Below are 15,486 nucleotides of genomic sequence, written 5' to 3' on the forward strand. Positions count from 1 at the left end.
ATGCTCAGGCTAGTTTGTATTTGCCCTATAAGTGTTGGACAGGCTGTAGAAAAATACTGAATATTTACTTGTAAATGAAAAGACTTTCTTTCAGTCCAATTGGATGCATGGTTTTATTTAGTTTACTCTTGAATATTGTAGTCATCAGTGTTCTTGTAACACATAGGTTACTGTGCTGCCAACATCAAATATGTAGGTAAATAAAAATAATTAACTGATTTTGTAATATTATATGTTCAATTAAGAAACTGATGACAGTAGCTCTGTATTCTTACAAATGAATTATGTAGAAGGCATACTTTTTTTTTTAGGTGTTGGATTTGTATTTATTAGATCAAGTGTACAGTGATATTTCCAAGATGGACCATTTTCACAAATCCATAAGTAAATTGCACACCCACATTTTATCGCCATGGAGTATGGAAAACTGTGTATGAATTACATGATCACCACATTGCAATAATTTATCTTCTTTCCTGATGTGTTGCAGGAAGAAGATCGTAAAGGAGGCCCAGGAAATGCAATAGGTCCATTTGATCCCGTCGCTCCAAATGGACCCACAAATAAACCCACTTCTCTTTTCACTAATGAAGGTCTTCAAGCATCTTACAAAGATCTTGATCAGATCTTTGATAATTCGGATGACACATCAAGTGATGAAACTGTAAGTAAATGAAGTTTACACATTACTTGAAATTAAAACAACTTGTAAATGACTGCAAATTATAGCCTCTGTGTACAAAATACCACCTGTGCATGTCTGTGTTCTGATCTATACTCAATTAAGTATTCATGTACAATGCATTATCGATATTACAAGAGGTATGGTGAAGGTAAAAAGGTAAAGTTGTCCCTGTGCTTAACTATGCCATGAAGGCGTATGGGGGAGTGGCTGTATAGATCCACATTTTCTTGACCTCAGCACTAGCTGGAGTTGAGTGGTCTGCTTCACACCCCAGCCACTTTACCCCCAGAGAAAGAACCCTTGGTACCCATTGTATAGGAGGCTGGGTGGGCCCCAGAGCTAGTCTGGACGACTGAGAGAAGAGAAAATTGTTAAACCCTACAGGGACTCAAACTCTGACCTCTCACTCGTCCAGCCCATAGCTAGTTGCTATACCGGCCTTGCTATCCTGGCTACTGTTAACAAGATGTTTAAAATATTCTCTTTGATGGAAGCTCGTAAAAAATCTCCTTGGCCTTTAGTCCACAATCGAACTGTCAATATTCAAAAATGGTTGACGTACATAGTAACATGACTGTCCTGTAACATGCAGTTACATACAGCACACTGTGTACAGTATGTAGCTTTCTTCCAAAGTTTTACGATCTACAACTTGTTGGACAGTGTTCTGTAATGTGAGCCATTTCACAGTGCAGCAGTCTGTAAGAACTCATGCACACAAAACAGTGTTTTACTGACACGTGATTCAAAGCTGTGACTTTCCTCCAGCTGGGGATATAAATCAGGATCAGCTGTCAGCAGCACCCATGTTTAATTGTCCTTGTAGGCTGTTATTGCTGTCCCCCCCCCAAAAAAAAGCAGTCCATTACACATCATCTTAAGGAAACGTAATTGGATTTTCAGTATTTCAAATGCCGTGTTTATTTAAATTGGAGACTCTTACATTGTTTGTTACAGCTGGATATTCTGGTGTAAATTTCTGGTCTGTTGTGCAGTAGAAAAGGAAGTAAATTGCTCAAAGTTAATGTGCACATACATGGTTAGTGTGTTTCATGTCAAAGCTGTTGTTACTGCTTTGCTGCTACCATTGTCTGCAGAATGGTGGTAAGCTTATGGTGTGGGATTGTAGTTGCAGGTGCCCACTCCTCCAGGTTCTAATAAGCCTGCTGGACTACCAGAAGATTCAGCATCCAATAACAGTGCTGTGGTGAAACCTCCTCGTGGCAGCGGTGGCAACACGTCACTCAACAGTTGTGGTGGAGCAGGCATTCTGAGGCCAGAGGAGTTGTCTAAGATGTTCCCTACACCTCCGTCCCTAGAGCATAATCCCATTGCATCACCGTGTGGGCATTTGTCTGATGGACCCCTGGGAGAACTATCAGATGGGCCTGTAGGCTTTTGTATGGGCCGGTATAAACAAGAAATCTATCCAAATATGGGCAGCCCACAAGAGGAGAATATAGAGGATTGGTCATATGTGTTCCGCCTACCTGCAGTTTGCAAATTTGTGGGCTCTTCTAAGTATGCACCACTTACAAACCTTCCCAGTCAAAGTCTGCCTCCAGTGACACTACCTTCTCACTGTGTGTACAAGCCTTCTTGGCAGACACAATATCAGCAGCAGCAGCAGTTTGTTGAAAAATCAGCACCCCAACAAAGTATTCCAAATGGAAGCCTCGTACCCTCTGGTCCTGGTACCAACTCAAGACCTAATTCCGTAGCGAGTAATCATCACTCAAGTACTGTTATGCCACCTCACACACATCTGCCACATCATGCAATCCATCATACTCCAGTGCCACCACATTCTCATAGCAGAGCTGGCCTCTCACCTATCTCACCAGCGGGCCATTTTCCACCAAGTCCCATGACTATGGCAGCAATGGGAGGTGGAGGTCTACCAATCCATTTGCAGCAGCAGTTCCGGTCAGGTGGCCCAGGGTCAGTTGGAGGCGTTCGAACGCCTTGTCCTGCACCTCCACCTTACGAACTTCCAAGTCCAGAAACTTCAACTGCATCATCCTACCTCAATAAAAATTTAAATTCAGTGGAACCAGTGCCAACACCAATAATGGCTCGAGCTCCTGAAGCAAATTCATTGGTGGTTAACATTCTTCTAGGTGATACTGCTCTTAATATATTTCGAGATCATAATTTTGATAGTTGTACCTTATGCGTTTGTAATGCAGGACCGAAAGTTGTAGGCAACATTAGGGGAGCTGATGCCGGAATCTACCTTCAGACTCCACCTCCACAACCGCAACCTATCCTACCATTCCCACCTACCTCTCCATTCCCTGGTATGGGAATGAATGGTCCACCACAGTATATGGTGCCGTCCCCAGGCCATCATGGCATTGCACCCAGTGTTACGGAAGAGGACCCAATAAGGTGCAGTTGTGGATTCAGTGCTGTAGTGAACAGGAGGCTGTCCCACCGCTCAGGTCTGTTTTATGAGGATGAGCTTGAAATCACAGGCATTGCTGAAGACCCGGGTGACCGCAGGAAGGGTTCACTTTTGGCCTACCTTCTTCCGAACACTGGCAAAAGTGGGCAGGAAAACATAAATACAGGTGATGTAGTGGATCTGGTTCCACAGAATGTTATGGAGCTGTTAAAAGAGCAGTGTGTGATTATTCAGAGTTCTAGCAACTCTTTGTATCGTGCATCAAGACAGTTTCGTGGTAGCCTTGGACCTGATGTGCCCTATGGCACAACAGTGAATGTGTTGGAGTTCATGGATGGCAACGATGTGACATGTATTGCATTAGAGCAGGGACGGCAGGCGTTACTAGAAAGCACAACAGTCGCCATGTGCAAAGTGGAGGAAATGCAGCACAGACAGCAGCAAATCATGCAACATGGAAGCAGGAGTTCAAACACACCGTGTGTCCACAGGTGGCCTTATTTGCGGGCCATGGGACCTCAGTGCAGTCAGGACATTGTGTGGGTCATGAAGAGCTTGAGGCCTCTTTTGCAAGAGGTAATACATAAGAAGTGCACAACGAGGCTGTGGGATGCCCCATACACTGTAAAAGGGCCTCTCACTTGGAGGCAGTTCCACAGGCTTGCCGGCAGAGGTTAGTACTAGCAGTAGATAAGTAGTTTGTAGCTTATAAATTGGTGAGGGAACTATGTGGACCAAAACTGAAAGGATGCCCCTCTTGGAAGCAGTGCGACACTAGTTTGTAATGTACTGTGTTAAAACTTTTGAACCTACAAAAATAAGGAAAGGGAAATCACTCTCATGTATGTGATGTATACAGGGCACACTGAGTAGTGTCAAGCAGGTTGTAATGGGCTGAACACTGTGGGTATAGCTATATATATCACACTGTTTCAGTTTCTCTTGAATGACAGGTAAAACAATTGCAGTACCAGAATTATGTACCTCATGAGTTTTGAGCATGTTTGTACACTGAATCAGCCTTAACAAAATCACCATCATGGACATGTAAACAGCTGGCTTTGCTAAAAACTGTTCGAGGGTTCTAGTTTAAAGAAATGCAGTTGGTCCAGTAGTAAGAAAGTGAGAACAATGCATGTTCATATCTCATCGCCACAATGGAAGACAGAATCACAGTGTGTGACATCATAAATCTTTCAGTAATATGGCATGGTTCAGATAGTTGGGCGTGACAGATCAAAATTTCAATTATGAAGAAATTAAAGTCATATTGAGCTAGGAGAATGTTTTGTCTTCCCATCTGCTACTGAAAAATATAATGTAATAATTATATATAGAAGCCAAGACCATTATAGAGAAAATAAGCCAAGAATATGTAAGAATTAAAAAATGAAAATTAACTTGTAGGACTAGGTTTTCAGAGCAGTGGTTATGAAGAGCTGTATCTTCTGGGATGCAAGGCCATGTAGTCTGTTGAAAGTGAACTGCATTTCAGAGAAACTTTTTGCCTCCATCTTCACAGTTGAAGAGTAATCCATGTAAGAAACCAGCATGAAGCAACAGACTACACAAAGTTGTATCCCAGAAGACAGAACTCTTTGAATGGTAACTTAGTTTAACACATATTTTAGTCATTAATGCAAGTGTTTTCAGAGGAGCATGTGTAAATGTAGATAGTAAACACGATTACAGTTCTCACCCCCCTGTCTAATGTTCCTTGATTGAAGTTTTTCCTTCATTTAATGTTCAATTTCAGCAATACCATGTCAGTAATTTCAGTGTTAAAATTTATTTCATTTAAGATTTTCCACAGTTTAGTATTTGGGGGCACACAGTAGCATAGTTGGTTGAGGGGCTATGCTACAAGCGAGAAGGTCGCGGGTTCACGTCCTGATGAGGTTATTGGATTTTTTCAGTTGACCTAATCCTATACCAGCTGCACTATGGCCATGGGGTTCACTCAGCCTCTAACAGAAATGAGTACCAGGAATTAATTAAATAATTTTCCTGGGGAGTAAAGTGCAGCCAGCGCATAAGGCTGGCAACCTTACCGCCATCTTTGAGCCAATTGTCTAGATAATGTGGGACCCTCAACGTCTCACAACCCTATTGGCCTTCATGGCCTGGTACAGGGATGGCTTTACTCCTCCTTTCCCCCCCCCCAGTTTAGTGTTTAGTTTTTCCTATAATAAAAACCCCTGATGATGACAAAAATTGTGACAGAACATTGATTGTTTTATTCACATTCAAAGTGAATGGCTTCAGGCTTGTAATGGGCTATTAGAAAATCGGTGATGTTCCTGAGAGTTATGTAACCTGTTGAAAAGCAGTCCATTATTGGCTTTAGGCACCACTTATAGCAGCCATAGCAACCGTTTAGGACATCATTGGGGTTGTGTATGGCTGATGATGGGCTGGACTTGTAGAATGGTTCGGGCTAAGTAATGTTAACTTCTGAGGTAGGACCACAGGGGCAATAGAGTTGGTTTATTGGATGGCAGTAAGATCCAATGTGAAAGGAAACCTGTAAAGTTCTAGATTGGTCCCATTTGACAGGTGGAATTTGATATGACTTTGCTGAGTTAAAGTAGACATGGGATTCTTCCTCAGGTGTATTTAACAGGTTGTAATTTAATGTGACCAGGAGTTGCTTTTTCATGTTACTCCACGTGCATAAATATAAAACACTATCATATTGATAAAGATTTATTTATCTGCATTGTTATATTATAAGACAAATTCATTGTTTACATTGAGACATTAATTTATATACCTTCTGTGTTTCTGAAGATGTGTGTATTTGAATTACTTACGTTTGACAAACTATGACTTCTGTTAATTGGTTTCCCTGAATAAACTGTCCTCAAAACCTAAATAATTAAGAAGTTGTAGATTTGGAATGTGCAATGCTCAGGCACATCCAAACTGAGTCACTAGAAGTTGCAGAGTGGTTGCAGCCAGTCATCTCTGAGAGAAAGGCTTCTCCTCAATTCCAAAATTCTGAACAAAAGATATTCCCTTCCAGGTTCTAATTGACTAGTCCCAAACATGCATGAGGGCACAAAAATCTGCATTCTCCAATTACAACCAAAAGAGGAATTTTTATCTTAGGAGATATAAACAGTCCCCTCACTCTTCGACAGAAAACTTGAGCAGTAGCCCCAGCCCTCGAGATACCCCTCTAAAAGGCATAACATTTGTTAATGTCCAGATTTAATTTTACAAAAGGAAAACGAACCATGTACCAAAGTCTCCTATTTTTAAGTTACTTGGCTGCTTCCTTTCTTACACCTGACTGCAAGACTTTGTCTAAGCCTCCCATAAGTGAAAGAATCTGACTGACTCTGTCATGTGAATTACCATCTGTCCTACTAACGAAAGTAAGGTAATCCTAAAGGAACTAGTTAATTCAGATCATATAGAAGTAATGTCAGGTAATTAAACTCTGCACTCAAATTTAGACTGATACCATTATGTATTTAAATTTTATGACTTCCCCCCCCCCCNTGTGCATGCTGTCTTGTAATGGGACTGTTTCAGCTGCAGGTGTTATCAAAGGAAATGACATGTTCCAACTAAGAAAGTATTTGTTCCATGATCTTCAGTCACTAATCTTGGGTTGACTTTGATCAGGTATAATGCAATAGAGTCAGCATGCGTTGCGTAAACAGTAGAGATGTATAAAATATGTCATTATGTCACATTAGAAGCGCACAGTTTGTCTTGTCTGAATGTAAGTTCTCACCTTCCAGGGACCGAAGATCGTTGTGAACCTCAACCTATCCCATCATTAATGGTTGGCTGCGAGAAAGACTGGCTCTCACTCTCACCTTATGCAATCCAGTATTGGGAAAAACTACTACTTGAGCCATATTCCTATGCCAGAGATGTGGCCTATATCGTGGTTGCACCAGACAACGATTACATCCTTCAGCGGGTGCGCACCTTCTTCAGAGAGCTTAGCGCAACATATGAGGTAAGTTATTAAGATCTGCCAGCTGTCTAGTTGTACTGGTGTTTTTGTGCAGCAGCTGAAAGTGCTGGCGAGTTGGCACCTTGTGACAGTGTCGTAAGTGGCTGGGGTACGTTTTATTTCATGGATGGAGTAAAGGCCTCATTGCCACAGCATTTTGTTTGTGATAAATGATTAGAGAAGACTACCATAGACATATCGAGAATGCCTTTGCAGTATAGATGGTGAAGAGTGGGTACAGAGAACAGTGGATGTCGTGAAGTTTTCACAATACTGTAGTCATGGGGGCATATAGTGACATTTTAGAACATTGTGCTTCCATTTTCAGAGTTGAAGTGTGCGGGCTGGGGAATTTGCATGGTTATGTGGGTAGGGTATAAGGAGGGTGGCCACTCGCACTTACAGGAAGAGGTCACTGGAGCCAGTTCCACACCCTGCATGCTTCAAACCTGAAGTTATTGGCAACATGTACCTCCAAATCATCAGTATCAGCCTACAAGACTACACAGATTCATAGTTCGGCAGACCACAGTCTATGCAGAGCTATAGCACACTTTCCTTTCTTAACCCTGTGACAGGCTCCAACATACAACTTCCTGCTGCTTGGAGGTAAATACAGTGTCTCACAAAAGCCCGCCATATTTTTGTGAAATGACCTTCAAACAACAGCAGATGTGACATGTGAAAGCCTGTTGTTTCCTGTAAACATCAATTTGTCATATAGACGCCCTCTTGACAGAAATGACAAACTAATTTATTAACAACGAGGTGATCTCTTTAGCTCTGGTGGATCTTAGAGAAGTATCCCAAGCCACTCTACATGATATGTAGCTTGTAAAGGGTTGAGGAAGAAAAGTGTGGTTATGAGATGACAGCACTCTGTGTGTGTGTGTGCGTGCGTGCGCACGCGCGCCCACTTACACCCACACTCATTTACCTAATGCATGTGTTCCCTTCCAAATTTTAACTAATTTTTCAAATTGAAATGAATACCGTGCTACTGGTGGCCACCCTGCCCTCTTGCTATTTGACTGAAATCTGCTATAACAGTATGGAAGATGTGCAAATTTTTGAGGTGAGGGCAGTCTTAGTGCTTCTTCATATAGGGTCTGAAGATGTACAGCAGAGGTGCTCAACTTTTTGATCATGTGGGCCACTCTGAAAGATACATGTCATAAGGACTGGGGCATTGAGATCTACTTCCACTCCCTCATACAACTTTGTGGTGTTATGCTTTTCAAAAGCATTGCGTTCATTTTTTCTTTCTTTTATTAAATGAAATGGTAGTTACTTTAAACTGAAAATCAAAACATTTAAATACTGGTATAACATAATACAAGAAAGAGCAACCTGCTTCATATGCAGTGTTCTTATCAAACCGTGTTTGTCATATTACTTGCTCCTGTTGTCAGCAGTTGGATTGTGTGTTTTAAATAGTTGACATATTTTGTAGATGGTGACAAGTTTGTTTCCTTTTCGGTAGGTTTGCCGCCTAGGCCGTCACTGCCCTATTACCAAAGTTCTGAGAGATGGAATTCTCAGAGTGGGAAAAACAGCTGCTCTCAAATTGGCAAAAGAACCTGTTGATGAGTGGTTTACAATGCTCGGAGATAATCCAGCTACAAATATGCTCAAATTGTATGCTCAAGTAAGTACCTCATCTCCAAATGAAGACTCTCTTTAACCCCTTGGAAGTCTTTTTTTCAGAGTGCAGTGTAAAGCAAAAGAATTGTACTTCAAAGATTGTCTGAACTTGTAACCAGGTGGAGCAGGGGCATTAGAATCCTCATTATTGTGTGATAAATGTTTATTTTGTTTTGAGTTTCTGAAGATATGCAGACTGTAATTGTTTGTGATATCTATGCAAGATGTTCTTAACCACACTATAAATTTCAATTTGAAATCAAAGATGACTCAGCCTTCATGCTGTATACCAGATATTTCTTCAGCAAGTTGTACTTTATGTTACATGCCAAGGGGTTAAAATGCATTCAGAAGTTAGTGATATAGATTTTGACATAGTGATCAGTTTTTTATTTGGTGTGTGTACGTGGCCTATATGACTTATGACTATATGGCATCACAGTGTAGAAAGGAAAACATTTCCAAAAATATTATATTTTATGTTCCCACAGCAGTATCTGTCTTTGGTGATACTGTACTGCATAGTCTGGTAAAAGTTTACCTGTGTGTCAGAGGTACATGTTGTGTCAGTGTCAAAGAGTGAGGATAGCTCACTCTTCAGCCCTGAAGATCGAAGCAGTGTGTGCCTTCAGAACATTGGTAGTCTTCTACCACCCTACAGAGCATAACATCCCAGAAAATAGTACTCTTCATTTGCAGAAATATAAGTGGTTATAATTCTTTCAGTACAAACGTCCTTTCCATCTAAAACCCCTGGGTTAAAATCTGACTGCAAGCTTGACATTTTAAACCACTGTACCCACACAGTAAAGGGCATAAGTTGTTCTCTAGAAATTTTACACTGTGATGTTAAGTACTTATATAACATTGTAGACATAAAATGCAGTTGTAGTCATTTGATTATATATGCGGTTGTAAAGTGTGAATTGCCTTCTTTTTTATTCTAGGTGTGCCGGCACCATTTAGCTCCACTTCTGTCGCAGGTGCCATTGGACAGAACATTGTTGGATCCACCTGAGGGTTCGCAGCCTCCCCGAATGATAGTGGACAGACCTCTGCCTTCCCCCATGCCGCCTCCTTCAACTCCAGAGAGTAATCAGGGCCAAATACCCGATAAGGCTCCCTCCACACCTAAATCAGATCATGGTAGGACATTGTCTTTTTTATGAGATTCGAATTCTCATGGCCTTGTAGTCTGGCGGAGCTTTAGCAACATCTCTGGGGAGCATATTCCCTCCATCTTTGAAATGCTTGGTTTGCTCTTCAACCCTGAAGATGGAGTTAGTATGTTCATCAGAAACACCAGTAAACTTTGACCAGACTGCATGGCATCACATCCCAGAAGATAGAACTCTTAAATGACTGTTTTTTTATTCTTACTGTGTATTTCTTTATAGTAATATGGATTTGAACCCTACTTACAGAAGCTTTAGATACTGATCATTTGTATGTGAAAACTGAGCTGGGACCATAGAAATTCAATCTTTTCTGGGAGAGATTCTTAAGTCAACATGAAAACTATTCAGTCCAAACACAAAATGCAAATAGAAGTGAAGAAATGTTATATGTATTGGCTAATTCCAAGGAACAAAACCAGAGAGCTAATATCCCTAACAGCCCCTTAAAACTGTTTGGTTCTCTGTGTTTCAGCCGATTTTCTTAACCTTAATTAATCATAAAAGATAATTTTAGAATGGATAAATCGTGTAAGGATTTTCCTTAATGCCAGTTTTGTGCTATTGTGAATCCATGTGCAGACGGTGACAGCAATTCGAACAGTCGCGACCCGTTGATGTCAGGTGGCCAATTGAGTAGTGCGGGTGACAGTAACCATGACGATGACGATGTGGAGCCACCAGCACTGGTGGTTTATCTTGTAGATCCGTTCACAATAGGTAGTGACAGCACAGATCTGCAGAGGCTATCTTGTCTTAGCCTGCTGCGCTGCTTCACCACTGTTCTCTCTGCTATTCCAGAAAGCATACGCAACAACATTAGTGTACAGGTATGTTATATGTTAGTTATGTTTTGTGAATATCCAACATAATAATGAGAAAGCAAGCTCTGTAATGAGGTTGTTGGTGATGTGACAGTAAACTAGTAAGGCTACATATTATTAAAGAGAATTCGTGGTTAAAACAGCTCCAGCCCTGAGAGATGTACCTGTATGTGAATTGCTTCTTGAAGTTGCTGACAGTTAACACTGTAACACAGGGTATGTAATATGGTAAAATGAACATTAAAGCGGCAAGTAATGAATGAGATGAGAGGTTGAAATTCTATAAATCGTTGGCATATCCTGTACATTGTATGCAGTACGATAGAATGGTTATGTTGTGTCATTGCTGCAAGCAAGTAATGTGCATAGACATGATGCATAGCATGTGCCAGTTTCTGTTGTTTGGGTATGTTTTGACCTAATATATGGTCATCATTAGGCCAGGCATTTTACTTTTTATAAACTGCTTTTATTATTATAAATATGTCTTAAATAAGTAATGTAAATTTTATATAAATGCTCAGAATTAGTTTTTAGAATACTGGACAATGAACATCAAAAGAAAACAGTAATTCTGAATGTTATACACCATCGTCAGAACCCTTTATGTTCTATTTATGTAAATGGTTTTAAAACATACACAGTAACAGAGATTTTGGATTTAAAGGTTTGGACTTTTTGGGGTAGAGGGTAGAGAGTTTAAATTTAGGTTTTATTGTATTGGTTAGTATTTTGTCAGATTTCATTGTGTAGATAACGATATGAATTTTTAATGGATGCCATGTGTAAGGAATGCAGCTGTGTCAGCTGGCTAAGGTTTTCATCTTCCAGTCTGCATACCTGTTGTGCAAATGTTTATCTACCCATTCTGGGCACTACATTTTTCCTTATCGAGTCTTGGCCCTCGGCCTTGCAGGAACTTCTTATTGACAGGTTTACTCAGTTCATGTCTGGTATGTCTCCTGTAAAACGTTTTCAGCCCTCTATCTCCTCTTAGGGTTCCGTCTGACTGATGTTAAGTTGCCCAGATCTGAATATCTCTATGTGGGAATGCATGTGGTTGCATCGTGCACCATGCTGTCTCAGCTCAAGAGGTCAGTGTAACTGTTTCTACACTGCACTGTAGGAAAGAAAGAGAGAAGAGATTGAGTGAGAACTGATGGTGATGCACTGCTGTCAGGCTGACTGTGGCACAGTATCTCAGTCTCTGCAAACAGTCCCTCCCCATCCTAAAAATGACACGCAAGTTTGCATGATGTGAAACGGCACATTCAAATTCCCACCACAAAAGGAGCTGTATACCTAACAGACTGTAGAGTGTATTGCAGGTAGAACATCAAGCTAGAAACAGAAATTCTGTGTCCTGGAATTCTTTGCTTCTGGACGTTATTGTGTGTTAGACATGAAATTATGATTTCTGTATAAGAAGAAATGGTAAGTAATGAAAGTTTTGATTGTATCTTTGTAGGGTTAATGTTATAAGTTTCCAATGAGGTCTTCTTGGACAATCAATGAGTGACATGGCTGATGGCCTGAGAAAACTGCATCACAGTCACTCACCATGGAAGTTTCAAACATTCGAAAATATGGTCTGTTCAAAAAGCGTCAGAACTTTTGAAATAGTGCTCCAACTCGAAGTCTTAGCAATGTCAGGTACATTGTGCTGCCCAGTGGTGTGCTTCCAGATTGTCATCCTTTTTGCCGCCGCATCTTTCTGTGATTAGTCATTGCCCTAGAGCTGTTCACTCAGATGCATGTAGAGTGTCATGTCATATTTGAAATATCTGATATCCATGAGAAGCTTATTACCTTTAAATTTTGCTTCAAACTAGGGGAAAACGTTTACAGATGCTCATGAAATGGTGAAAAACTTTTATGATAATCAATGCTTGAGCTGTACACATTGTTATGAATGGTTTAAGTGATTGAAGGATGGTCGGCAGTCAACACGTGATGAGCCACGTTTGGGATGGCCCTCAGCATCATGTGATGGTGCTCATATTGCGCAGGAAATCATGCATTCTGATCTTTTTGTTGACAGTGTGCGAAATAACAGAAGAGTGCAACATAGCTATAGGATCATGTCTGACACCCTTACGACAAAATTAGAAATACATGGGATAGTTTCAAAGTTTGTCCCACAACTTCTTACACAGGATCAGAGGGACAGTTGCTTTACAGTCTGTCAGGAACTTCTGGATCGCACTAGCAAGGATGAAAACTTGCTGAAAAGAATTATAACTGGCAACAAAACACAGGTTTATTGATATGCTGTGGAAACAAAAATGCAGTCTTCACAATGGGTTGGAAAAAAAGTCACCAAGACCAAAAAAGCGCAGCTGGTTCCTCCATCATGTAGGTGCATCGCTACTGATCCATGACTTTTTGGCCAACACAAACACAACTGTACTTCCTTCACCACCCTACTCACCTGGCTCCAGCAGACTTTTTCCTATTTCCCAAACTAAAATCCTCTTTGAAAGGACAACTATTTCAGATGATTCAAGAAATTACAGAAAATTCACAGACAGAGCTACGCGCAATCCCAAAAAAGTCATACCAGGACTGTTTCCAGAAGTTGCAGCATCATGCAGGAAGGGAGTACTTTGAAGGCAGTAAGGTTCACTCAGTTGCAGGCATGCCCGAAGAAAATTATAAAATAAAGTTCCAAAACTTTTTGAACAGACCACGTTTTATAAGTTATTCTGTATATCAACTCTCAGTATACACTTATAATGAAGCTTCATGTGCACATCTGTTTGAATATTACTGCGTTTAATTTCAGAAATGTTGTGATGTACAATTATTCTGTGTTAATAGTTAAATCTAAACTTTCACTAAAATTCTTTTCCTTTTCTCATTCCAATTCACAGAACAAACTCCTATTAGAGACCAAATTGCACATTATAATATTATAATTGCTTTGCAGATGAAACTTTCTTAGCATTCTTTTCTCCCCCTTTGTAGCTCATCTCTCTGGAGAGCATTGTGGAACTGGGGAAGTCACGTAATCGAATCAGGCAGAATGATCACATGCGAGCACAAGCATTCTCTGTGTTTTCTCAGTGCCGCCGCATGCTGACGCATACGTCCAACATCAAGGCACTCACTGGCTTTGGCACAGCTGCCATGGCTGATCTCTTCCTCAAAAACAAAGATGTATGTATCACTTATTTATTTTAAAATGTTGTATTAATGTTTAGTATATTAAGAATATTCTCTACTGTTTAATTCAAGTATTCATTTTTATTGAATGAAGAAGGTAAAATTTATATTTGTTTTTAATCTGTCTAATTCCGTCCTTTATTCTGCTATGTTCTTGTAAAAATCCATTGACACTTAACAGTAAATGAGAATGATATTGCATTTTAGTCAGTTGCTTCAGTTTCAAACTTAGGTACAGGAATGAGTCATGGGGAACATGGTCTGGAGAGTAATGAGGGCTGGGCCATGCCATATCTCAGATGGTTGGTTGCCCCCATCCCACCACAGTGGTCTGGGTTTCATTGTAGGTCAGATCATGTGGGATTTGTGGTGGACATAGTGGCATTGGGGCATGTTTCCTCCGAGTACTTTGGTCTCCTCTGACAATTCTCGTTCCACCAAATGCTCCATGATCATCTGTCATCTTGGGCTGATACAAAATGTTAATTAGTGGCCAATGTACCAAGTGAACTGAGCCTCACTCCACCCCACAGAAACTTCAAAAGAAGAAACAATTGAGACCATATCCATTTTGTTTGTCACCACAGAGTGTGGGACAGACAGGGCCCACTATCTTGCTGGATCCCTCAGTCACCATTACACCCCATCTCAGGATGTTTGCAGCAGACATTTTAGCGTATCTCTGATACTTGAGATTAACAGTTTGGCCAAGACTTTGCACCAACCAATTCACAGTCTGAGAAAGTGATCATTAGGAACTTTAAATATACCAGCTGTTTGTTCTTGAGAATTGCTCATGTAAAATATCTCAGAACATGTGCACATCTGTGTTAAATAGTTTAGCATGTGTGACCAACACAACACAGAATGATGTATGCAAGATAAACTGCTCAAACGAAAGAATACTTGCCCACCACCTGGCTGAAAATAGCCATCTTGTTATCAGTGGCTTCAGTACTGGAGTGCTGTTATATCATTTGGGTTCCTCCTCGTAGTTCATAGTCACAAGTAATTGTACAGATTTTTTTCTTGAGATGCTAGTTATAAGAGTCTTCCACTGGACCTGAACCTGAGCAAGTTCATAAGAGCCTTCTGCTGTACTTGAACCTGGGCAAGTTCATAAGAGCCTTCCACTGGACCTGAACCTGAGCAAGTTCATAAGAGCCTTCCACAGGACCTGAACCTGAGCAAGTTCATAAGAGCCTTCTGCTGTACTTGAACCTGGGCAAGTTCATAAGAGCCTTCCACTGGACCTGAACCTGAGCAAGTTCATAAGAACCTTCCGCTCTACTTGAACCTGGGAAAGTTCATAAGAGCCTTCCACTGGACATGAACCTGAGCAAGTTCATAAGAGCCTTCCGCTGTACTTGAACCTGGGAAAGTTCATAAGAGCCTTCCACTGGACCTGAACCTGAGAAAGTTCATAAGAACCTTCTGCTGGACTTGAACCTGAGCAAGACCTTTCCACTGAACCCTATCCTGAGCAAGTTTCTTGGGCCATATTAGAGGAACAAAAAATTAATAAAAAGAAACCATATCTGGTGATTGTTGTAGTTATTGCTATGAAATAAAGTAATTATTGCTTTTGATTAGAGAAACAAGTCATTAAGTTC

The 15,486-nt window shown here is 40.7% G+C and overlaps 1 protein-coding gene across 2 annotated transcripts in view; it reads left to right on the top strand.

Annotated features, from left to right (window-relative positions):
- LOC111875322 (mediator of RNA polymerase II transcription subunit 13) overlaps nucleotides 1–15,486 on the top strand; it is a 169,880-nt gene that overhangs the window by 144,150 nt on the left and 10,244 nt on the right. For both annotated transcript variants that reach the window (XM_023871463.2, XM_023871464.2), the window contains 7 exons: nucleotides 491–664; nucleotides 1,815–3,765; nucleotides 6,845–7,068; nucleotides 8,549–8,713; nucleotides 9,657–9,855; nucleotides 10,467–10,714; nucleotides 13,676–13,867. In XM_023871463.2, the coding sequence (XP_023727231.1) occupies nucleotides 491–664; nucleotides 1,815–3,765; nucleotides 6,845–7,068; nucleotides 8,549–8,713; nucleotides 9,657–9,855; nucleotides 10,467–10,714; nucleotides 13,676–13,867 (3,153 nt within the window). The remainder of the gene's footprint in view (nucleotides 1–490; nucleotides 665–1,814; nucleotides 3,766–6,844; nucleotides 7,069–8,548; nucleotides 8,714–9,656; nucleotides 9,856–10,466; nucleotides 10,715–13,675; nucleotides 13,868–15,486) is intronic.

This window comes from Cryptotermes secundus, unplaced genomic scaffold, assembly GCF_002891405.2.
Source record: "Cryptotermes secundus unplaced genomic scaffold, Csec_1.0 scaffold1789, whole genome shotgun sequence".
NCBI classification, from domain to species: domain Eukaryota; kingdom Metazoa; phylum Arthropoda; class Insecta; order Blattodea; family Kalotermitidae; genus Cryptotermes; species Cryptotermes secundus.